Source organism: Sceloporus occidentalis, unplaced genomic scaffold (assembly GCF_023333645.1).
Source record: "Sceloporus occidentalis isolate IW3139 unplaced genomic scaffold, rSceOcc1.0.p SCAF_1, whole genome shotgun sequence".
NCBI classification, from domain to species: Eukaryota; Metazoa; Chordata; class Lepidosauria; order Squamata; family Phrynosomatidae; genus Sceloporus; species Sceloporus occidentalis.
The window spans coordinates 118,930,664-118,955,291 of record NW_028316981.1 but is presented as its reverse complement, the minus strand read 5'-3'; the positions used below and the strand labels follow the sequence as shown (position 1 = coordinate 118,955,291).

General features: G+C 41.5%; 1 protein-coding gene across 2 annotated transcripts in view; it reads right to left on the bottom strand.

Annotated features, from left to right (window-relative positions):
• The window catches only part of LOC149322018 (very-long-chain enoyl-CoA reductase), a 56,761-nt gene that overhangs the window by 18,967 nt on the left and 13,166 nt on the right, over window positions 1-24,628 (bottom strand). The window contains exon 2 of one of the 2 annotated variants that reach the window (XM_089533163.1): window positions 9,802-9,852. In XM_089533163.1, coding sequence (XP_089389289.1) covers window positions 9,802-9,852 — 51 coding nt within the window. Of the gene's footprint in view, window positions 1-9,801; window positions 10,285-24,628 lie in introns of those variants that run through there. The other variant, XM_089533153.1, reaches the window with a different exon arrangement.

Genomic DNA, 24,628 nt, shown 5'->3' with positions numbered 1-24,628 from the left:
ACGGGGAGGAGGGGAAAGGGGCCGCTTGGCCCCTTTCTCCTCCGCGTCGCTGACACAGCCGTCTGAAGGCTGTGCCCAGCGATGCAAAGCCAAGAAGGAGCTCCGAAACAAAGCTCCTTCTCGCGCTGCGTAAAGGGACTCTAAGCGCCCTCACGCGGCGCGATGGCGGCGCGTTCGTGACACCATCATGGCGGCCCCCATGTAGATGGGGCGCCACCATCTTGTACATCCTCAGGACGTATTAGGCTTGGGGGCGTCAAGAAGTGATGCCCCTTTTTAAAACTAGGACTCCCTTATGGCCGTTTGTAACGCTCCTATGTTTCCTTGCTCTCCCTGCGCAGAATGCCTCTGGCATGCAAGGAATTGACTGAGGTGAAGGAGGAGATGCTGACATTTCAGAAGGGTGTGCCCACCACTGCCATCATAACTAACCCAAGCAGATGGTGGTGTTGGGTGTCCAAAGCAGCTGACAGCCAGCTCCCCTGTGGGGAGATACGGTACTCTTCTCCCTTACAAGGCTGATTCTCTGATTCAGAACAAACTGAATAAATGCTCGAAACAGCAATGAGGCTGATGGCATGTTGTTGTTTGGATTGTACTGGAGAGCTTGGAGCAATTCAATGCAGAATGTTATCAACAGGGTTGCTGACACGAACTAGACAGCCAAAACGTTTGGATGGGATTAAGAAGAGCTGGGCTAATGAAGTTTACAAGTCAGCAAGATGACTCCATTGCAGATAAGATCCTTCTCATATGACAGACAGTTATCACCTCGGCAGTCATTTTATAGGCCTATGGGCCACACAGGACAGATGGCAAGGGGGCTCTAATAGATTAAGGAGAAAGAGAGTGACATTGCAGTTAATTAGTTATAGGACTAAACTTGGTTAGGTTAGGTTAGGTTCTTGTCCCAGTCCTGCCATGATCAGAAAGATGTCTGGTGAGGACATGACAGTTGGCATCTCAGTATTTCCTTCTAGGCTCTAAAACTCCTTGTGCAAAATTGACACAATGTCTCAGAATGTAAGGGGAATTACATTTACAGGCAATGCATGCATTTATTTTAATTTATGCTGGGTATATAATTATTCCCACTCATGGCACTAACTTTCTGCGGTGATAAAATTGCATGCTTCTGTGTGGCAGGAGGCTATGCTGATGGCTGCAGTGCTGCTGATAGGGTCTTTATGTCAGATAGGCTTTTGCTGAGGAGCCAGACTAAATATGCCAAAGAGCTACTGGGCAGCAGCAGTTGTGGGCAGGGAAGTGGCATGGGCAGAGGATCTTTCAGAAACAACGGCAGTGGGACTATAGCTAATGTTAGCACTGTGCATAGTAAACCCCTTGTGAATGTCATTTACCATGAAAACCCTATGATGAGACAATCCAAAATGAAATAAGAGGTAGTGACAGAAGATGAAACTGCCAGGCACTCAATGAGTTACTGGGGTACAGCAGAGAACAACTATGAGTAGTGCTGTGGTTAATGATGCAACTGGACTCAAGCCAAAAGGATATTCAGGTGTTGATATGCTCAGAGACAAAAATAAAGTCTGAAGCTGCACAACATATATTACAGGAATGTGGAATGTAAAAAGCATGAACAGAAGCTAGATATAATAAAACAAGAAATGAAACATATAAACATTGCAATACTTGGGATGAGTGAGCTAAAGTAGACAGGTATGGGACATTTTCAGTCAGATAACTGCTCAGTGTTTTACTCAGGAAATGAAAATCTAAAAAGAAATGGGCTGTCATTAGTATTGAGGAGAGACGTAGCAAAAGCAGACAAAGGATATAATGTAAAGTCTGACCAAATAATATAATTAAGACTCGAGGGAATACCCATCAATATAACCATAATCCAAGATTATGCTCCAACCACAGAGGCAGAAAAAGAAGAAGCTGAACAACTGGATGCTGGAGTCCAAGAGGAGACTGATCACACACCAAAACAGAACAATACCAAAACAGTTGTTAATCACAAGCAATTGGAATGCAAACATAGAAAACAGAGCAGAATTAAAGATTGTAGGAAAATTTGGCCTAGGATCAAGAAATGAAGCAAGAGACCGACTGACAATTTTGTAGGTCAACAATCTGTTCTTCACAAACACATTCTTTAAGTAACCAAAGAGATGACTATATACATGGATATTACCTGAGGGCTAATACAGAAATCAAATACTATGTAACTGGAAGCAAAAGACGAGTAAGTTCCATTCTCTCTGCAATAATAAGACCAGAAACAAACAGTGGAACAGCTAATATAAAAAATTAGATCAAAACTAAAGAATCCTAAACCAGCCATCTTGACAAAATACAAACTGAAGAACATATCTGTAGAATTTAAAGATAATGTAAAAAAACAGATTTGCACAATTAAGCCTAATTAACCAGCAGCCAGGGACATTGTCAGGGAGAAATGCAAAAAGAGACTATAACTGCAGACAAAAAGAAAGAGAAGCCTCAATGGATAACAGATTAAACTCTTCAAGCAGTTAAGGACGAACTAAAAACCAAAGTTAAAGGTGACTGAAACAGGGTCAGAATCCTGAATGCAACTGTTCAACAACTTGTGTGCAGGGACAAGGAGAACTATTATAATAATAAAAGCAGAGAAAAAGATGACAACCAAAAAGGAGAAAAAGGGACCACTTCCTCAAATTAAAAAAAAAATCAAAGGGTAATTTAAACCATGAACAGGGATGCTCTACAATCAGCAAGGAAGCACATTACATGACAAAGTAGCATTTTTTTCTTTAAAAATGGAAACACTACACTGAAGAATTATAAAACAGGGATGAAATTATGACATTCATTCAAGTAAGAACTGTTTGAAGATAAAACTACCATTTTAGAATGTGAAGCGGAAGCTGCACTCAGAGCACTTGGGAAGAATAAATCACCAGGAACAGAGAGCATACCAGTAGAGTACTTCAAGCTAGAGAGAAAAAATCTACTCTAGTTCTAAATACAATCTTGATTTACTCTACAACCCACTCATTTGTCTTTTTAGCAGTCCATGATATCCACAGAACTCTTCTCCAGCACCACAATTCAAATGAGCTGACTTTCTTCCTATCAGCTTTCTTCACTGGTCAGCTTTCACAATCATATGTAGAAATTGGAAATAAGTATGGAAAATATTGGGACTGTATCTCCCCATATGAGCCAGCCCAGGCTCTGAGATCTTCAGAAGAGGCCCTTCTCTCCATCCCACCCCCATCACAAGCACGACTGGTGGAGACACGAGGGAGCGCCTTTTCCATGGCTGCCCCTAGACTCTGGAAAAGCCTTCCCAGGGAAGCCAGAATGGCCCCATCCTTGGTTTTTCACCAGCAGGCAAAGACCTTCCTCTTGAGACAGACTTTTAAAACAGAAGGTTTTTGAAAACGGGCTGGATGTTGTATTCTTTTAAAGTATTTTAATCACCTTTATCTTTTTAACTATATTTTCTTTTTATGCAGTCTGTTTTAATATTGTAATAATTTAATTCTGTTTTAATGTAACATTTTTCTATGTTTTTATTTGTACTGTTTTTAATCTTGTAAGTGGCTCTGAGTCCCAGTTTTGGGGAAAGGTTGGGATATAAATAAATATAATAAATATAACAACAACAACACAATGGCCCACAGATTGGGAATGTTCAATATACATTCAAATCCCCAAGAAATGGGATACCAGGGACTGCAATAACCACAGGACCATTGCATGCCTCTCTCATGCAAGCAAAGTAATGCTCAAAGTTCTACAACAAAGACTTTCATCATATACAGTAAGAGAAATGCCAGATGTCCAAGCTGAGTCCATGAAAGGAAGATGTACTAGGGATCATATTGCAAACATATATTGGATAATTGAGTGCACCAATGAATTTCAGAAGAAAATCATCCTATGCTTTATAGATTATAGCAACATCTTTTACTGTGTAGATGGTCGCTCTTAAAGAAATGAGTGTGCCACAACATTTGATTGTACTGATGTATAACCTGTACTCAGGACAAGAGGCTGCTAACATCAGGACAGAATGCAAAGAAATGGAACACTTTCCAATTGGCAAGAATGTCAGGCAAAGGTGCATTTTAACTTTGACACTGAATGTATCCTATACAAAGCAGGATTACTCAGAAGAAGGAGATGTGAAAATTGGATGAAGGAACATCAACAACATATTGCATATCTTAAGTTGTTGAACTTCTAGGTGGAGACTATGGTGGGTTAGCTGTTTCTGCTTTGTGCTCCCAAGGCTGAGAAAACTAAGCATCTGATTAGTTGGCTAATTAGCAATTACATGTCATAACAATGAGGATTAAAATATATACATTGGATCCTTCATATCAGTGGGCTGGCAATCTATGAATGTCATCATCCGCAGACTGACATGCCCTATACAGTGTGCCCTTTTTTGACACAGGGGATCGGTTCCAGACCCACCCACCCCCCGTGTAAAAAAAGGGTATGCTCGAGCCTCATTGAAAATAATGGGGCTTGTGCATGGCGCGGCAGCGCAGGTGTGTGTCCCATTACTCTTAATGGGATGCACTGCCCCTTGCACCCCGTGCGTTTCTGCGGGCTCCCTGGTGGCTTTCAGCATATGCTGAAAGCTGCGTATGGTGCGTCCGCATATGACACGGGCGCAGTGTATTATTCAATGGCAGCGTATGCATGCATCTGTGGGTGTTGCCATCTGCTGAGGGGCCTGGAACTGAACCCCTGTGGATGGGAAAGGTCCACTGCGGATCATTTAGTTGAAAAGGGTGATGGAATATCTTAATTACAGGATGTTTAATTGTAAGAATTGTAGGATAGAAAGATCGGAAACCACTTAATGACTGTTTATGGGAAATTGTGGATTTGTGATCTTGGATAATTAATGGGAATGGGTTATTGGAAGAGGAACTGTTACATGGTAGCTAGGGAAGTTATGGAATCATTAGATCAGGGGTAGGCAACCTGCGGCCCGGCGAGGCCTTGGGACTGGCCCCAGCCTGGTCCTGCCGCCGATTGCCGCCGGAGCCTTTGGGGGGCAATTGTCTATAGAAGCCTCAGAAACATGCATTTATATTAACATTTTTTTAAAAATCAGCAAATTTTTTCGCGTGTCCTCCATTTTTTTAAAAAAAGTGTCTTCCATTTGAAAATTTTGTCTTACATTTGTCCTGGTTTATTTATATATTTAATTTTTTAAAAATTATTTAATTATTTATTTTTTGGCTTCGCCCCCCCAGTTGTCTGAGGGACAGCAACCCGGCCCCCGGCTCAAAAAGATTGCCTACCCCTGCATTAGATGCATTTACAATAACCATAGGGAAGATTCAATGTCATCTTTTTTTCTTTATTGCATTGGCTTTTTTATTTCTCACTTTTTCTTTTTGTTTTGTATTTGTCTTTTTTCTCTTTTATAATTTCTTTTAGTTTTATTTTTATCTTAACATAAATAAAAATAACAATAGAAGCAATTCAAGATATGCAGATTCACCCACTGGACTCAGATGTACAGGAGGAGGACATCATAACTCATCCCCTGTACAACCGAGACAAGGAGGAGGAAAGGATAGAGTACTAGGAAGCTACAACTCCAGATGACAAAGCTCTCCCAGAGTCTGAAGAGATGGCAAAGGCTTCAGATGCAGAAGATGACATGACCCCATGCTTGAGAGAACACAGAACTGAGAGACTCCACATCCAGCCCATGTTAAATACTAGATGCTGAACTAATTAGGCACTTATGAGGCACAAGTGACCTTGAAGGAACTTCTCATAAATATCCCAGCAGTTCTGTCCCAGCCTTAGAGCTGGAAACTGACTTATCTAGTTACTGGTAATATTCTCTCGCTTTCTTGTTTTGTCTTGACTTTGGACTCACTGTGTTCTGGACTATTCCATTTACTCCCTGCTAGCTTGTGTAATTGGATGTCTGTACCAGCTAATGATAACTTTCTGCTTCTCTCTGTAGCCTGCTCAAATAAACTATGATTGATCTGGATTGGACTGACCAATCGACATCTCCTATTTGCTTCCTCAGGCACTTGCTGACTTGCATTCAGGACACCGATGGCATCATACTATTAGCAGAAAATAGCAAGAGTTAGAATGATTACTGAAGAAAGTTGAGGAAGAAAGTGCAAAGGCAGTTTTATGGTTGAACCTTAAAACAAAAATAATAACCACACATGATTTACATAACTTTAAAACAAGCAATGAAGATACTGAAATAGTTCAAGATTTTCCATACCTTGGCTCAGTCATGAATCAGAATGGAAACTGCAATCAAGAAATCAGAAGAAGAATAGGAGAGAAAAGACTAGACAAGTTCCTATCGAAATATTAAACACTAAAGTTAGGATTGTCCATGCCATCCTGCTTCCCAATTTCTACGTATGATTGTGAAAGCTGGACAGTGAAGAAAGCTGATAGGAAGAAAGTCAATTCATTTGAAAATTGAGTTCTAGGGATACTATATACTTCTAAAAAGACAAATGAATGGGTCCTAGAGTAAATCAAGCCTGAACTCTCCCTAGAAGCTAATATGACTAAACTGAAGCTGTCATACTTTGGCCCTATCATGAGAAGATGTGACTCACTACAAAAGAAGGCATTAGAAAAAGAGGAAGACTGCATGCCAGATGGATAGATTCAATCAATGAATCCACAGCTGCCCTGAGTCTGTTAGATCTGAGCAGGGCTTTTGGTGATTTGAAGGTCTCTCCTTCATAGGGATGCCATAAGTCTAAGTCAACCTGATGGCAATAAACAATATAATTATTAAAGTATATATATTGTCCTGTTCTAACACTCAATATAGAAGGCCAGACAAATTGTTTTGCGGCACAATGTGTTAGGTTACTTTAATAATAAAGTATTCCTTTTTTAACATGCTAAGATACTGCCTCCCTTTTACACTGGGGTCTACTGGATGTTTCCAGTTCCACATGTTTTAGAACTCTCTGCCTGAGGAAGGCTAGGCTACTCCCTCTCTGCTATGCTTGCCCTGGGAGGCAAAGATCTTTCTCTTCAAAATGGCCTTGTGACTGCTGTAGAGGGTGAATAATTGGTTCAGTGATTTTCTATTTATTTGATATTTCTTTTTACAGATATGGGATTTTCTTTTTTTATAAGTCATATGTTTTAGCTTCTCTACTATCTGAGTGTTATTACTGTTAACCATCATGAATGCTATCTCTGGCCAAATGGGGGTACATGAACGCAATTAAATGAGTAAGAGACATTCCAAGTGGTTGGTCTCCAGCAAGATGAACAACATGTTCTTCGGTCCCATTTTTTAGGCAAATACTGAGGATGGACTTTACATCTACTAGTGTCAGGATGTGTTTTAAATAAATAATAACATTCAGCAAACAAGAGGAAACTATGATTCTTCCTTTGCAGGTATGTAGTTTGAGTCTCATACTTTGCAGGTATTCTGGCCACCTCTCTATATTTTGCCTTTCTGCACAGTCAGTAAAAGATGCTTATTTGTCGGAAAGGATCAACAATGCCCTCAACAACTGAAACATAGATGGGTATTTTGCCAATTACTGCCCTGCCCTTGCACAAAGCTAAACTGCGATCCTTAGTGGGACAGAGAGACAAATAAGTGCATTTCCTTACCACATTTTCATATTCTTTTGTAAAAACTCTACTGTGTTTTATTCTATTCTTAATTTACATATTTTGGAATCTGGTACAAAATTGGAGATTCGGTGACCAGAAACTATAATTAGCATGTTCAGCCAAATAAAACAACCAGTAAACTCTATACATTCTTAAGACTTCATAAAAAATTTGTTCCATCACTGTCTTTCCTATTCCCCACTTATTCCTCCTCCCTAATGTATACCACTTTCAAAGAGAAAATAAATAAATAAAGGAAATATGAAGGGGCTATCCTTGCATCTCCTTTGCAAAGACAAATGAATGACTACAAATATAAAAGGCCATTTGAAGTTGATGTATAGGTTCATAGTTTCCAACTTGTCACTACATTTAAATCTTCCCCTCCATCAAATTGGCTAGCATTTCTGTGCACTGTGCATAGCATGCGCTGATGGCATCTAAGGAATAACGTTTCTATTTTCTTAATCTATAGACACTGCAGCTGTTGTGCTCTCGTTGGATCACATTATGGATTACTTGCATCCAGAGACAATTTAGGACAAGCCCATATACATTAGAAGGAATTTCATACAAACGGTCCTGCCATCTTTAAAATTATGTGTTTTCAAGATTCAACCAAGTTGATATTGCCAGTTTTCCATAATCTTTCAGGAACAATTACTCTGGTTAAAAAGCAGTTCTCTTTTAAAAAGCAAAGCATTTTGATTCATTTGCTTTTATTCCTCACACACAAGTATCTTGACACAACACATGGCATGAAGGAACCTCCACACTCAATTACACAGAAGTACAGAGAGGTTTTGAGGTGGCGTATCATAAAGGCATTATCACAATGTGGATGCTGGAATTTGTCTTAAGGTTGGGAGGTCTTGCATTTGTAACTAATTTTCAGTCATGTTATCTCCTAAACTAATGTTTCCTGATTCATTCCACTTTCTTGATCCTTTGTGAGAGGGGAGTGCTTAGCAGTAATGATGAAAGTTAGCCAACTTCTTTTCCCTCTGACATTCACAATCAAGCCAGAGACAGCTCAATCTTCACAGTAAGAAAGGAAACACCATTTATTGAAACAACCTGTTCTGAAGGTTTAGTGCCCTGGTGTCTCAAGCTACAGTGGAAATCCATCTCCCAGCAGCAGCTGTCAGTGAGGATTTAAATGTGTGAACGTTTGCACACAGGGGTATCACACCTGCTGGTCTCTAGAAAATTTGAACTCTTAACAATAGACAGCTTGCAGTACCTAATGCACCAAGAACACTAGGGCTGCTTTATAGAAACCTGTAAACTAGAATGGAGATCCAGAAAACCAAAGCAGACCTGTGCACAACAGATGACAAGGCAAACAGTAATAGTTAGCCCTCCTTAGCCATGGATTTTTTATCTACAGATTCAAGCATCCACGGATTGAAAATATCTTAAAAATATACAAATTCCCATAGGCAAACTTTGATTTTGCCCTTTTATATAAGGGACACCATTTTACTATGCCATTATATTTAATGAGCCTTGAGCATCCACAGATTTTGATATCCACGGGGGGTGGGGTCCTGGAACCAAAGCCCAGCAGATACCAAACGCCCACTGTACCACACATTTACTACTGTGTCAAGTGCCATAATTCAGTAGGCTGCAGTCCACAAAACCTTCTACCTCACAAAACCTTTAACTTTAAGGTGCTATTAAGACATTTTGTTAAAAGTTAAGAGTTAGTAACATGGACTTCTTGGTTAATCTTTTTGACAATTTAATGTACAGAGATATGTGAATAGATGAATCATATGTTGTTAGAATTTTACCTTTTTTGGGAAAGATGAAAAGTGGTGAGGAAATAATTTAATTAGGTATCAAAGAAGTTCCATAGACAGAATCTCTTACAACAGATCGTCCTCTCAAAACGCAAAACCCCACCAACTGTATGAATGCACAGATACCAGAATTTACTCAGCTTGCCCAGAAGCCAGGTTTGCCATTTTTCTTGTCCCGATGAGTATTATAATCCAGCTGACCATATGAGCCAGTAACAGATTTCAGGACAAAGCAAGGATTCAACATCTGGTTTACCATAAAGGAATGAAATGTCTTCCCCTTTAAAAAGTTGTTCAGCAAACTATAAAATCTTTGATGGCAAAAGGCCAGCCCCACCGTCATACCCCTCCCTCCCTAATTTAGAGTCCTTACCTTGTCCAGGAAGCACAGCTTTTCCCGGGTCTTGGCATCCAGGAGCTCCACCTCAAAAAAGAGAACAGCTCTTTTAGATTTCTTAGTAGAAGATTTGGACCCCATATCATTGAGATTTCTTTGATGGGGTGTGCACCCCTCGACAGGCACCAGACTCCCATCCATGCCTTGTCACACAGCAGTCAAATTTCCCCAAGGGGGTGCAAAAAACAACAACTGGGATCACAGCCTGCTCCCCTGTGTCAAAACTCCATGTGTGGAACACTCCTGGTCAGAAGGCTCCTCAGGAGGAGCTATTCATCTAACAGTGGGCAAAATAGCTCATTCAGAGACTGAGGCTCCAGGCTCAACCCTTCAAGCCGATCCAGCTCAACATGCTGAAGAGGTTCCTTTCTAGACTGTTTGGCAGGTTGAGTTCCAAAGGTGTAAGTCGATAGCGTAGGGAGTTCAACAGCTACCGTTTTCAGCTAAATATAAAACTGAGCCCAGCAAAGACCTCCTTGCAAGCAGTCTTCTCGCCAGACCAGCCAGAAGGGAATTTTAAAAGACACCTCTCTCTCTCCCTGACCCACCCCCATAGGCTACCCAGTTCTTGTTCAGAATTCATAGGGTGGGGTTGTACTACAAGATCCTCCCTTCAGTTTCTTTACAGCCTGACTAATTTGTAGGAACTGATCCAGCATCAGCCAGACATTAAAGGCTTAGAATTTCACCAGCCTTGCACCTCCCAATCCAGCTTTCAACATGTGTTACATTCCAACATGTGTTGCATTTACACAACACAGAAGGAACAAATTCCCAAAGAAAACAACTGAGATGAATGGGAATGTTGGACCTGGTCAAATTATAATACCACAATATCTAGCTCTAGGGCTGTGCTTAAATACAGTTTGGATACTTTAACTGGTGCCAATTGAGATGCATAGTGGTTTGAGTGTTGGGCTATGACAGTATTGGATCCCCTACTTGGCCATGAAACCCACGGCGTGACCTTGGGCAAGTCATACTCTCTCTACCTCAGAGGAAGGCTATGGCAAAACCTCCTCTGAACAAATCTTGCCAAGAACACCTCATGATAGGCTTGCCTTAGGGTTGCCATACGTCAGAACCAACTTGAAGGCACACAACACATGCACACTGCAAGTGACAGCAAAGGAGTCACTTCACATTGCACCAGTTCTATACCAGCTTCACTGGTTACCCATTTGTTTACAAGTTTGATTTAAGTGATGATATGGAACTTTAAATCCTTAACTGGTCTGTGATCTCATTATTAGCAGGTTGCGTGTTCACATATATTATGTGTTAACATATATCAGGATCCATATGCCACATGCCATCCTTGGGATCTCAAAGGGTGGCTGGTAATAAAACCAGGGCCAATTCTGGAACAGTTCCAAAACTGTAGAATTCCCTCTTTAGAAAATAATTAAACTCTGTATAAGATTTTTTTTTAAAAAAATCCAGAATACATTTCTGAATGACTCCTGATTCATTTCTACTGGCTTGTTTCATTCTAGATTGTATTGTTTCCAAACATCTTGGTCTTAGATCACTATTTTTACTGCCTTTTTAGATTTCACCCTCAAAAAGGCACGTTATAAATAAAATATGAAGGACTCCCTTGTTTGTCTAAATATTTTGCACTAAATCTACTTGTCTTATATAAGGATGACCAAAATATTATTAATAAAATCCTGTCAGTGTGCACAATCTAACCATGTCATAACACTCACACATTACCCACCAGTCTTTCTTGATCTTTTAACTATGGAGGAATCGCTGAAATAATTTATAAGTCCCAGGGAACCCCTACATAAAAATTATATCTATGGTTCAAAAAGGTTATATGTTTTCCAGCAGTCTTTCATGGAAACCCTCAAAGAAACTTGGTTAAGAAACCCTAGTATACACCGTACAGTGTTTCATTCCCAGGAGAAGCTAGGATTTCAGCTTCCAAGCCTGTGTCTGCACTAAACTGACACCACCTCTAACAGTTTTGTGAAAACATGTTTATCCATACCACTGTCCAGCCTTTTGAGCTCTCTTACCAACGTAATGCTTCTTCATAATAATAATAATAATAATAATAATAATAATAACAAATTTTTATTTATGTTTCCCCGCCTCTCCCAGTGGACCGAAGCGGGGTTACAGACTAAGTTCAGAATTTGCCCATAAAGAAAAGTGGTTTTGTTAAGTAGCAGCATAATAGAAGGTTATAAAATTATACATATGGTTAATAGTTGGAAAGGTTTTGTTCTCCCACAACATAAAGATTTGGGTTCAACCAAGGAAGCTCATTGTCCATAAAACTCAACAAAAGGAAGTTCTCTTCACAATTTGAATAGTTGACTTACAGAATTCACTGACAGAAGATGTGATGGTGGAGACTATGGGCTTAGAATCATATGTGGAAGACAGGTCTATCAATGGCCATTAGCCACATTTTGTCTCACTGTGGTATGGTGGTTTGAGTGTTAGACTATGACTCTGGAAACCAGTGGTTCAATTCCCAGCTGCGGCCATGAAACCCACTGGGTATCCTTGGGCAGGTCATATGCTTCCAGCCTCAAGGGAAAGCAATGGCAAACCTCCTCTGAGGCAAGTTCTAAATTATTCCTCAATTAGGCACAAGGTGATAAGAGGACAGATAAGACAATCTACACTTCCATAACAATCAAGGAAGACCATAAAAAGCATCTAGTAAAAATAAATATAAATGGAATTTATATTTCGGAAAATAACATCAGCGTAACATTACACAACCATAAGAAAATTTGGTTATGTATTACCAAGGAGATGCTGAGATTTATTTCAACTGTCATATTGGACTGCATGAAACTATTTTTTAGTCTGTCCTTGAAATGAGCTTGGAATATCACTGGTTTATCTCACATAAAATCTGCAAAAATGTGAATGGTGTTCTCTTGCAGCAAGACTTTTCATTCTTTGTTCATGCAGGAAACTTTAAGTCTCTGGCACAAATTATAGTTTAGCCAAATAAAGCAGATTCCTATCCGCTTTTGCTTATGACTCACATTTTGAAGAAATAATACTACAATTAAGCACATTAGCTAGCTTAACACCACTTTGTTCAGAGACATCATATAGCAGAATGGCTACATGCTGGGGACATATAAAAGGAGTAGGAAGTTGTCTTCAGATTCTGTCTCCCAAAGGTATAAGGCAGTGAAAAAACAGGAATAGGTCATGTATGGGAATTGTGTGGCCTTCTAAATATCGTTCAACTGCAGCTTATAGTATTCCTTGCCATTAGTTATGTGGCTATGGGCTGGTGGGAGCTGCAGCCTAAGAAAATCTACAAGGCCACACAACTCCCACCCATGTTCTAGGAGGTCTGATCCTTAGATTTACCCTACAGACCTCTTTTTATGGTCTTTACTTTCCAAGGTCTTTCCACCAAACTGTTCTTATAAGCGTTTTTACTGTATTAAAATGGAGGGTGAGTGAAGGTGAAACAGTTCTCTTTGGGCCAGCATATCTGGATTCCAACCACAACCAGCTCAGTGTTACTGGGTTAACTGAAACAGTCACATCTGAACACTGGGTTTTTGTGAGGATAAAATGGAATATCCTCCACACACAGCCACTGCAAAAACACAGATCAAAATTAGAGTCAGACATAATTAATGGTAAGCTCTATAAAGGTCTTAAAAGTGGCAGTCATAATGTAGATAAGCTAAATGTCAAATAAAAAGGGCATAACAGTTTAAATGAAATAACTTACTACCCCACCCTGGGTAGTTTTTGAAATGTGATACTACAAAAGACTGATGAGAACAATAAAACAAACACAAAAGGAACTGGAAAATTAACAAGAGAATAGTAAAAGCTGCCCTGCCTTTATAAGTACTGTAGCTACTGTCATCTGACAAAAGCATTTAAGATAGCCCAATTGATTGCCACCCACATGCTATCTTTTAAAAGCAGACGACTTACTGCTATCAATGAAAGTTGTTAAATTTTAAATGGCATGTTCCTGAACTTCTGGGCACAGAGTGACATTTCAACCAGTATGCCTGGATCAAGGAAAACCTGTCTCTGTATCATTAGAGCACAACTATGTCAATGTGACTGTGAGACAGGGCAAGCAACAGGGAAAGTATACATGGAGGGTGATGAAAGATATTTGTGACTTCATGCCAGGCCCTTTGCAAGACTGCCCATCTTGTTTCTCATCCAAAAGGAAGTGACAATAACCAAGGACCAGAATATATGCTACGGGTAGTAGCAGAAAACTGAGCTTGATGTGACTATAGTCATTACACAGCCATCCCTAAATTGTCTTCCTCATTCTTTTCTATGGATAGAGGCAGAGAAATCCTGCCATCAATCTCCTGCTTATTTGTAAGTGTATGGCCTGTATCAAAGGAGGTGTTGTCTTGAGTGGGCCATCAAGAATTTGGAGTCTGTTCAGCACTTCCAACAGATAGCAATGGCCAGCTCCAAACAGAGGTATTAATAGAACTGTGCCTCAGGCTGGAATGGTCACTCATATGCCTCAGAGCTTCTAGAACAACTAATTTCTTCCAGGGGAAAGCAGCACACTCACTGTGCTGACCATATTAAGTTGCTGACCATATTAAGTTGTTGCAAATTACAACAGTCACACAGCAGGAATGGAGGGCATCAGACTGGGCTATTAAGGGCAGGAGCAGTGCCACAGTAAAAAAAAATCAAGATGCCAATGACCTACTAGAAATATTCAGAAGAACTGGCTATAGCTTTCAAGCACAGCAGCAGTGCAGATACCCACAATAAATACGAACTGGAGAAAAAGCCCAGGCTGTCAGGATAGTAAAACTCACAGACAGTCCACGAAGAGAGGGAGAGCTCCACTGACACAGAGTAACCAATGAGCTCTGGTAAGTAACTGATTAACTGAACTGTCGGTTTTGGGTAGACAGTGTTGACGAAAAGGGGAAATATATACAGCCATATCTGAAACTGCACCTATGGTAAAGCAAGCAGATAAGTATCAGAAAGTCATTTGCATACAGATAGGTGTGAATTCTGCTAATACTAAATGGGCTGGTTTATGCTACAAACTGTTTCACATACACTGCTTTATACAAGTGCTTTGTTGTTGATGTTGTTTTAAAAGGACAGTTTGTTGAAATTTTCTCTGACATTTTTAATAGGTGTCCAGCACAAGAAATTCTGCAAAAAGCAAAATAAATGTAAACAGGCAAATGACATGCAAGGAGATATAATTTTATTAGTGTGTAGCCCAGACAAAAGTTGATACATCACCCATCTCCCTGATGGGCCCATTCAAAGCACCACCTCTTAACTTTAGTCAGTCTATCAAGCCATCCCTTCCCTGAAGGGAATGACAGTGCAGAATTTCAAAATTCCCAAGAGTATGTTTGATTTGTTATAGGTTGCTCAAATGGGCTCAACAGCACAGGAAACCTGATTGTCTTAGAGATAATTTTCCTGTCTAGCCTTAACAAAAACATGGGCTATTTTAAATTAGTTAGCATCCCACCTTTCTGCCAATAAGGGGCCCAATGTGGCTGACATCATAAATACAGGTAGCCCCCCACATTTTTGGCTTTGACTTTTCTCTGATTGTTCAATTAATATGTTCTCTCTGGAAATCTCTAGTTCCTCCAGCACAATACTGTGGTCAACATTTGACAGAAGCTGCGCTGGAGGACCTACAGATTCCTAGAGAGAAGACTTATCCAGGCATTTGTAGGTTCTCCTGCACAATTCTATGGTCACCTTCTAGTAAATGGCAACCACAGAGTTGCACTGGAAGACCTGGAATTTCTTTTTTTTAAAAAATTTATGGTTTTTCCACTTTCACAAGGGTCCTGCACCCTGAACCCCAAAGAATATGGAGGGCCCACTATACACCTTAATGCTTAAAAAGTTAAAAGACAATAAACTACCATATTAAAACATCAGTAGGACTCAATAGAAAAGACATTTATGCTTTGTAAGGTAGAAGGTAGGAAGATTGCATTCAAGACGGATAGACTCAATCAAGGAAGCTACAGCTATGAGATCTGCAACACTTGAACAGAGTGGTTGAAGATAGGAGGACTTCGAGGACTCTCATTCATGGGGTCACCAAAAGTCAAAGTCGACTTGACAGCAGTTAACAACAAAAAAAATTTAAAGAACAAAATCATTTAAAATCTTGACAATAACAATACAAATACAGCACAGACACACCATTAAAAGATCCTACTGCATAGCCAATCAGTCAACCAAATCCCTGCTCAAATAAAAAGGTCTTTATCAGCCAGCTAAAGTTTAGTTATTAAATCTCCAAAACAATTAACAGCTCCAAAAAAAAAACCCAAAAAAAAAACACCACCCAGGCTCTTTATGCCAATTTTTCTTATAAAATCCTAACATTACTTAAATACATCTTAACAACCTTTTATATCTCCTTGGACAGGTTGCTAGTTTACAAGATTACTTTGACGAGGTGGGGAAAGTGCAAACCCCCAGGAGTTAAATATATATACAATGGAAACTCGCCTTACGTGGGGGATCCGTTCCAGACCTCCCCCCCCCCCCGCGTAAGGCGAATTCCGCCTGTGCTGGAGTCCCATTCATTTGAATGGGGCTCGTGCACGCAGTGGTGTGGGAGTGCATGGGGCACCACAGGCAGGCGCCCCGTTCAGATGAATGGGATGCGCCGCACCTTGCGCCCCGCGCGTGCCCACAGCTTGAGCACGTACACTCAAAGCCGCGTATAGCGCACCCACATATAATGCGGGCGCACTGTATATTTAAAAATCTGAAATACCATATATACTTGTGTATGAGTCAACCGCATGTATAAGTCAAGGGCATGTTTTGGGGGGCAAAATCAAGGCTTTTGGGGGGCAAAATCAAGGGTCAAACTCAGGGGCATGTAATGAAGGATCTAAATGGAGGGGGGCACCACTTTGCTCCCTCTTTCTCCCTCTCTGGACCTTTCCCAAGGGTCACAGTCTGGGCATGCAAAATGTAGACACAGACCTCCGAATTCCCTCCCTTCCCCACAACTTTCCCCAAGGCTGATGGCTTGCAAAAAGGGGGTCACAGACCTCCGATTTCTCTCCTTTCCCCACAGCTGATGGCTTGCAAAAAGAGGGACAGAGATCTCTGATTTCCCTCCTTTCCCCAAGGCTGATGGCTTGCAAAAAGGGGGACAGAAACCTCTGATTTCTCTCCTCCCTCCCTTCTCCACAGCTTTCCTGAGACTCAATGAGAAGTACTACCATACTGACCCATATATATGTCTACCTAGGATTTTGGAGCCCATTTTTGTGCTTAATTTTTTGACGTACAGGTGAGTATATCCCAAAAATTAGTTGTGGATGGCATTTCACCATATCTAGAGCCACACTGGAACAACCTCAGGGAGATCAAAACAAAATTCTATGAAAAATTTCAAATAATTTTATTGCCTCAAATTTCCTGAAAATGCCCCTTAAGAGCCCCAAAATCCCCAAAATATGTCACATATCCTATGTAGGGTTTCATGGGGCTCATTGTTGCTGTTGTTGTGTGCCTTCAAGTTGTTTTCTAACTCTATCGTGGGCTTTTCTTGGCAAAATTTGTTCAGTGGGGATTGCCTCTGCCTTCCTCTTAAGTTGAGAGAGTGTCACTTTTCCATAGTCACCTAGTGAGTTTTCATGGGCAAGCTGGGATTCAAACCCTGGTCACCACTGTCACAATCCAACATTTAAACCACTACACCACATTGGCTCTCATCTTTTTGGGAGACATTTGGAGGAAAATAGCTTAAGGCTTTTTCGTAGAAGCAGGTATAACAGATAGTACAGCCCTCCAAGGTCTCCTGGACAGCTAATGCAGCCCTCTAGCTTTCCACAAATGCCCACTCCTTGTCTATAGTAAGAACATTGTTTAACATATCCCTGCACCTTCAGAGAACTGGAACATTGTTGAAGCAACCTCGATCTTATTGCAGAGGTGGGATAGAAATAAATATTATTATTATTATTATTATTATTATTATTATTAGATGTACCACCAACCTCTGGGATGGACTGACTGTATGTATAGTAAAGCAGATCCCGTGCCATATGCACACTCACTTCTTTGGAAGAGGGAGATAAGCAGGGGAATATGAAGTTGTTCAATTAAAGGTCAGAAGCTAAATCCAGTTCTACATTCCCTTGTGGCTTTATAGTAGCAAGTAGTACAAGCAAAGCAGCAGGCAGTCGCCCATACTTTATATACAACAGAATTCCTCTCATACGCATATATGCAGCTGGTCCAATTGAGCAAGAAAAGAGAAAAAGGAAGCTCTGGCCTTATTCCCTTGTTGCCCTCAGATGCAACTGAAGACAGTGCAAAAATGTGGTAATAGTATCCTTTAATCCCCACTGACTGGGAATATTAACAACTCTGACCTGCATCAGACAGATTTTCTGCTGTTTCTATCTCTGCAAACCACCACCCAAGAAAAGTATATGGAGATAGATTCATACAAGACAGGGTACTGTAATGGATGCCACTTATTTTTTGCCCTGTAATCTACTTGAATTTCCCAAGGCATAAAATTTACCCTAATCAGGTGTTGGATTCATGGTAGATCTCCCCAGGTAAGGAACAGCCAGCCCTCTGTATCTACAGATTCTGTATCCATGGATTCAACAATCTGCAGCTTGAAAATAAATTTGTTGTTGTTATGTGCCTTAAAGTCATTTCTGATTTACTGAAACCCTAAGGGAAACTTATCATGGGGTTTTCTTGGCAAGATTTGTTCAGAGGAGGTTTGTCATTGCGTTCCCATGAGGCTGAGAGCATGCAACTTGCCCAAGGTCACCCAGTAGGTTTCATGGCTGAACTGGGAATCTAAACCTGGCCTCGAGTCTTAGTCCAACACTCAAACTACTATGAGTAATTTTTTTTAATTCAAAAAAGCAAACTTTGATTTTGCTATTTTATATAATGGACACTAACACATCATTGTATATGATGGAACTTGAACATCCATGGATTTTGTTATCCACAGAGAGTCTTGGAAGCAAACCCCAGTGAATATCAAGGACCCATTGTACTGTACACTTCACACTTCAATAGCAAGTTAGTATTTTGTAACTCTAGCAATATATCAAAGTTACAAACATATAGTCTATCAACCCATCCTCAGAAGAAGCAAGCTTTGCATGCATTTCAGTGTCTTAATGTCTTGGCAGCTTTTTGGTTAAAGCATTTCCCAGTGCATAGCATTCAGCGACAGTTCTGCTGTTCCTTGAAGCAATTAGAAAGGATGACCAGAGTAAGCCTAGAAGATCTTAACACAGCATTCAGTATGTAGCAACAGATACAAGACTAATGGGGGTGGAAATGTGGAAGGGATGACCTTCTGACTTGAAGATATGGAAGCAGCAAGGCATGATGCCAAAAGTATTCCGAAGAAATATTTAACACTTTTCTTACGCATGCAACAAAACATCTCTGAGATGTAGTGACACATGACTGCCATTTGTTTGGAAAATGTAATGACAGTAAGGACGAAGTAGTAGAAATGTCAAAAGTGCAGAGAGAGAAATAGCGGGGATGTGGGGACTGAGATAGATTCAAACTCAAAAGCCATTCCTAGAGGCTTAAACTGACTGAGTACCTTGAATGGGTTGTTATTATTATTATTATTATTACTACTATTATTAACCTTTATTTATGAAGCGCTGTAAATTTACACAGCGCTGTACATACAATCTTTTTAATTAGACGGTTCCCTGCCCTCGGGCTTACAATCTAAAAAGACATGACACAAAAGGAGAAGGGAGTGGTGGAGGGAAAGGGTAAGAGGTCCAGCAGTTCCTCTCTACCTCCAAGGCCTGGACCAAGGCAGATGGACTGGAGGGAGGGCTTGGCTTCATAATGGATAGTTAATCTTCTTCCAGGGAAAATACATATTCTCAAGTAGGATAATACATATACAGTACATAGCAATACAGGAAATGGTTCGATAAACAGGCACCAAAAGAACATCAAATAGTAAACGACAATTATGCAATGCCTGGGAAGGCTTCTCTGAACAGGATGGTTTTCAACTCCGTTTTGAAGCTGGATAAAGAAGTGATGGCTCTTGCTTGTGGAGGAAGAAGGATGTGATAATGCGTGCAGCTGAATGCTGGACAGGTGGTCCTTGAAGACCAAAATGGATCCTTTGTGCTTGTGTAATACAGTTGTTAGTCATTTTCAAACACTGGATATGACTGGCCAAGATTAAAAGTATTAAGAAAATAAGTAAGGAGTACTGCTGTTGTCACAATCTAAGTGAAGGGACTTTTTAAAAAAATTCCAAGCAGGTGAAATTTACAGCAACCTTCAAGTCTCCCCCCCCCCTTTTTTTTTTTTTTGCAAGCCATTAGCCTTGGGGAAGGTTGTGGGGACGGGAAGGAAATTGGAAGTTTGTGTCCACAATTTGCATGCCCAGACTGTGACCTTTGGGAGAAATCCAGAGAGGGAGCAGGAGGGGAGCGAAGTGGAGCTTTTTCCCCCCTCCATTTAAATCCTTCGTTACATGCCCCTGAGTTTGACCCTCGACTTCAAGTCATCTCCAACTTATGGCGAGCCTAAGGTGAACCTATCATGAGATTTACTGGGGCTGAGAGCATGTGACTCACTGAAGGTCACCCAGTTGGTTTCCATGGCTGAGCGAGGAATCAAGCCCCGATCTCTAGAGTTCTAGTCCTATGCTATTTTTCTCCTCCGTAAAGCGCTATGTAAATCCTATGGTGCTATACAAATAAACGTAATAATATTATGCTCTAAACCATGCTGGCTCTCTTACAGCAACAAACTGAAGTACATATGACAGGGCAATTATAAAAGCAGACCTTTTTAACAGAAAATGTGCTATAAGACAGTTGTTTTTTAAGACTGTGATCAGCTCTTCACTAGTCAACTTTCTAAAATGAAAGAGAATTCTCAGAATCTGGGGATTGTACTTTGGATTGCTACTTTAATTAACCATGACCCAGAAGAGTGGTCAAACTCACCCTGTATTAAAAATTCATCTTCTAATCTCTATAGCTCCTTCTTTTCTGCCCTCGCTTCTCCATATCTTCAATCTCTCTCTCTCTCTCTCTCTCTCTCTCCAGGCTCCTTCCCCTCGGACTTCAAACATGCTCTCATTTCCCCTATTCTGAAAAAAACTTCTCTTCACCCCTCCTCTTTGTCTAGCTATCGTCCGATTTCTCTTCTTCCCTTTCTTTCTAAGGTTTTGGAACGGGTTGTTTATTCTCGCTGTCTTGAGTTTCTTGAAGCCAACTCCATTCTCGATCCCTTTCAGTCTGGTTTCTGCCCACGGCATTCTACAGAAACAGCTCTCACTAAGATCTCGAATGACCTTTTACAGGCCAAGGCTAATGGCTTTTACTCTGTTCTCATCCTTCTTGATTTGTCTGCAACCTTTGACACCATTGATCACTGTCTCCTAGTTGACATACTCTCTGACCTTGGGTTCTCAGACTCTGTTCTCAACTGGTTTCGATCTTATTTGTCTGGCAGATCTTTTGCAATGGTCACAGGTGGTCAGACTTCATCTCCTGTTCCCTTATCCTCAGGGCTCTGTTCTGGGTCCCCTTCTGTTTTCTCTCTACACACTGTCCTTAGGTAAACTCATTAGCTCTTTTGGTTTTTCCTACCATCTGTATGCCGATGACACCCAGTTGTATCTTTCCACCCCCGACCTTTCTCCAAGGTGTGAACAGCAAGTTTCATCTTGTTTCATAGCTGTCTCGCAGTGGATGCGCCGTCGGCGTTTGAAGCTCAACATGTCCAAGACGGAGCTTCTTGTCTTTCCTCCTAAGTCCACCCTTCAACACTCCTTTTCTGTCTCTGTGGACAACATTTCTATTCAACCAGTCCAGCAAGCCCGTAGTCTTGGTTTTATCTTTGACTCTTCTCTGTCATGTGTCCCTCAAATCCAGACCACAGCCAAGGCTTGTAGATTCTTTTTGTACAATATTGCCAAAATCCGACCATATCTCTCTGCCTCTACTGCCAAGATCCTGGTCCATGCCCTAGTGGTCTCACGACTTGATTTCTGTAACATCCTCCTGGCTGGGCTTCCTCTTTCTCACCTCCATCCTTTAATTTCTGTCCAGCATTCAGCTGCACGCATTATCACATCCGCCCACCACTCTGACCACATTTCTCCTGTGTTGGCATCCCTTCACTGGCTCCCCCTCCCTTTCCGCATTCAGTATAAGCTCCTGCTGTCAATGTTTAAAGCCCTCCATGGGCTGGCCCCTCCTTACTTATCAGACCTTCTTTCTCCTCACCTTTCCACTCGGGCTCTCCGTTCTGGTAGTCAGGGTCGGCTGTCCCAGCCCAGGATTTCCTCTGCCCCATCTCAGATTCGCCCCTTTTCACTCGCTGCCCCTCACGCCTGGAACCTTCTTCCCCCATGAGCAAGGGCCATCACTTCTTTATCCAGCTTCAAAACGGAGTTGAATACCATCCTGTTCAGAGAAGCCTTCCCAGGCATTGCGTAATTGTTGCTTGCTATTTGATGTTCTTTTGGTGCCTGTTTTATCGAACCATTTCCTGTATTGCTATGTACTTTATATGTACAGTCCGTCCTCGCCTTACGCGGGAGATCCGTTCCGGATCCCGCCGCGTAAGGTGAATTCCGCCTATGCTCGAGTCCCATTGGAAACAATGGGGCTCGTGCGCGGCAGCGCGCGGGGCGCAAAAGGCGCGCGCACCCATTCAATTGAATGGGACGCACCGCCCCTACCACCCCGTGGGCGCCCCGCGGCTTGAGCACGTATGCTCAAGGCCGCATACGGCGCGCCCGCATATGGCGCGGGTGCACTGTATTATCCTACTAGAGAGGCAAGCTAGCTCCAACAGGCCTCCCTGGAAGAAGATTAACCATCCATTATGAAGCCAAGCCCTCCCTGCAGTCCATCTGCCTTGTAAGTCTGAGGGCAGGGAACCGTCTAATTAAAAAGACTGTATGTACAGCGCTGTGTAAATTTACAGCACTTTATAAATAAAGGTTAATAATAATAATAATAATAATAATAACTAAGACAGTTCCTTCTTTAGCAGCTTTCCTACCAAATTCCCAAAGTTACAAAGATATTAATATTTAAGATATTCAGAAAGGAACACAGGAGGCAAACCAACTGGAAATCTCTGGTGTAGATCCAAATGCCCAATATGTTTGATTGTTTCCAGCCAGTTATTTCATTTCTCCAAAAGGACAACAAATTCTGGATCACATTTTCAGTTATTGCACTTGAAAGCATACATTACATTCCAGAACTTTGCACATTCTTTCTTTATCATTTTTCTGTGTTTACTCTTATTACATTTCCTTTCTAAGCATGATATTAGAATAGTGTCCAAATTTTTTCTTACAATGACTTATGAATGACTTTTTGATTTCTAAATCTCTCTTGCTTAGGACTTAGAAGCTGGTACTCTTACATAGTTCAAACAACACATTAGTTTCGGAAATTATGTCCCTGCTATACCATTTCTTTTTTTACGCAACCTATAATAAAGCAGCCAGAACTGAGTTTCACAGATACCATTATAAATATTTCCTAAGAGACAGCTGTATTAGCCTTTATTATATGAAAAGGAGGTAGGAAAGAAGCCTTGTAGCACTAATTGACGTATTGCTGGCATTTATAACAATCTATTTACAATCTGGGAATCCTGATCTGAGTTGTAATCCATAAAACAGATCAATTAGTTGTAAAGAGGCCACAAGATTCCTTTTTCTCCACTCAGCAATGGAAACCCAACGGGTGATCTGGAACAACTCACATGCTCTCACAAAAGCACAAAAGCAAACTTGCTCTGGACAAATCTTGCCAAGAAAACACTGTGATAGGGTTGCCATAACTCAGAAACAACTTGAACACGAACAACAACAGCAACAAGTGATTTTGTCTGGTGTCTATGTAAGCACAAAATCAGTCTCAACAAGTAATCAGATGAAAAATGATGATTTGAAACTAGGGAGCATTGCTTAACTTTAGGGCAGGGTTGAACAGCATGTGCATTATGGAGTTCAATATCCAAGTGGGAGAAAACTAAGGCGCGTTACAGACCGCCCCTTGGGGCGGCCTGTAGGCGCACCTTTCCCCACCGGATCGGGGCTTCAGCGGCCAGAGCGGCAGCCGCTGAAGCCCCGATCCGCCGCTTTCTGGGCTGCGGGGAAGCGGCAAAAGGCCCCTTCCCTGCAGCCTGGAAAGGGGTGTCCTTGGGGCTTCAAGCCCCAAGGACACCCCGCGGCGGCGGGGAGGAGAAAGGAGCCATTTGGCCCCTTTCTCCTTTGGTCTGCTGGGCGCAGCTGTCTAAAGGCTGTGCCCAGCGAACCAAACCAGGAAGGAGCTCCAAAATGGAGCTCCTTCTGGGGTTGTGGAAAGGGCGCCCTAGGCGCCCTGCCGCGACCCCAATACGTCACAACCGTGCCGCCTCGTTTGGAGGCGGCGCGGTCGTCACATATTGATGGTGGCGGCCGTGTGGAACGGCTGCCACCATTTTGTGCGTGCAGAGTGCGCGCTAGGGTTAGGGCGGTGTGGAAGCACCGCCCCCTCTTAACCCTAGTACGCGCTCCGCGCGTACTTTTTAGCCCGTCTGTAACGGGCCTAAGTGAAGTGCAATTTATGCCATGGACTAAACCCAGCTGAAGTTAGCGATGCTTAAATTCCATTTATTTCAGTGGAAATGAAGTGTGGCCAACTTTGCCTAATCCCAAATGCAGTCTCTTAGCCTGATTATCTTGAACTACAATATATACTGAAACAGCCAGACATACCCAGACCTTTTGGCCAGAGAAGTGACTCAATGC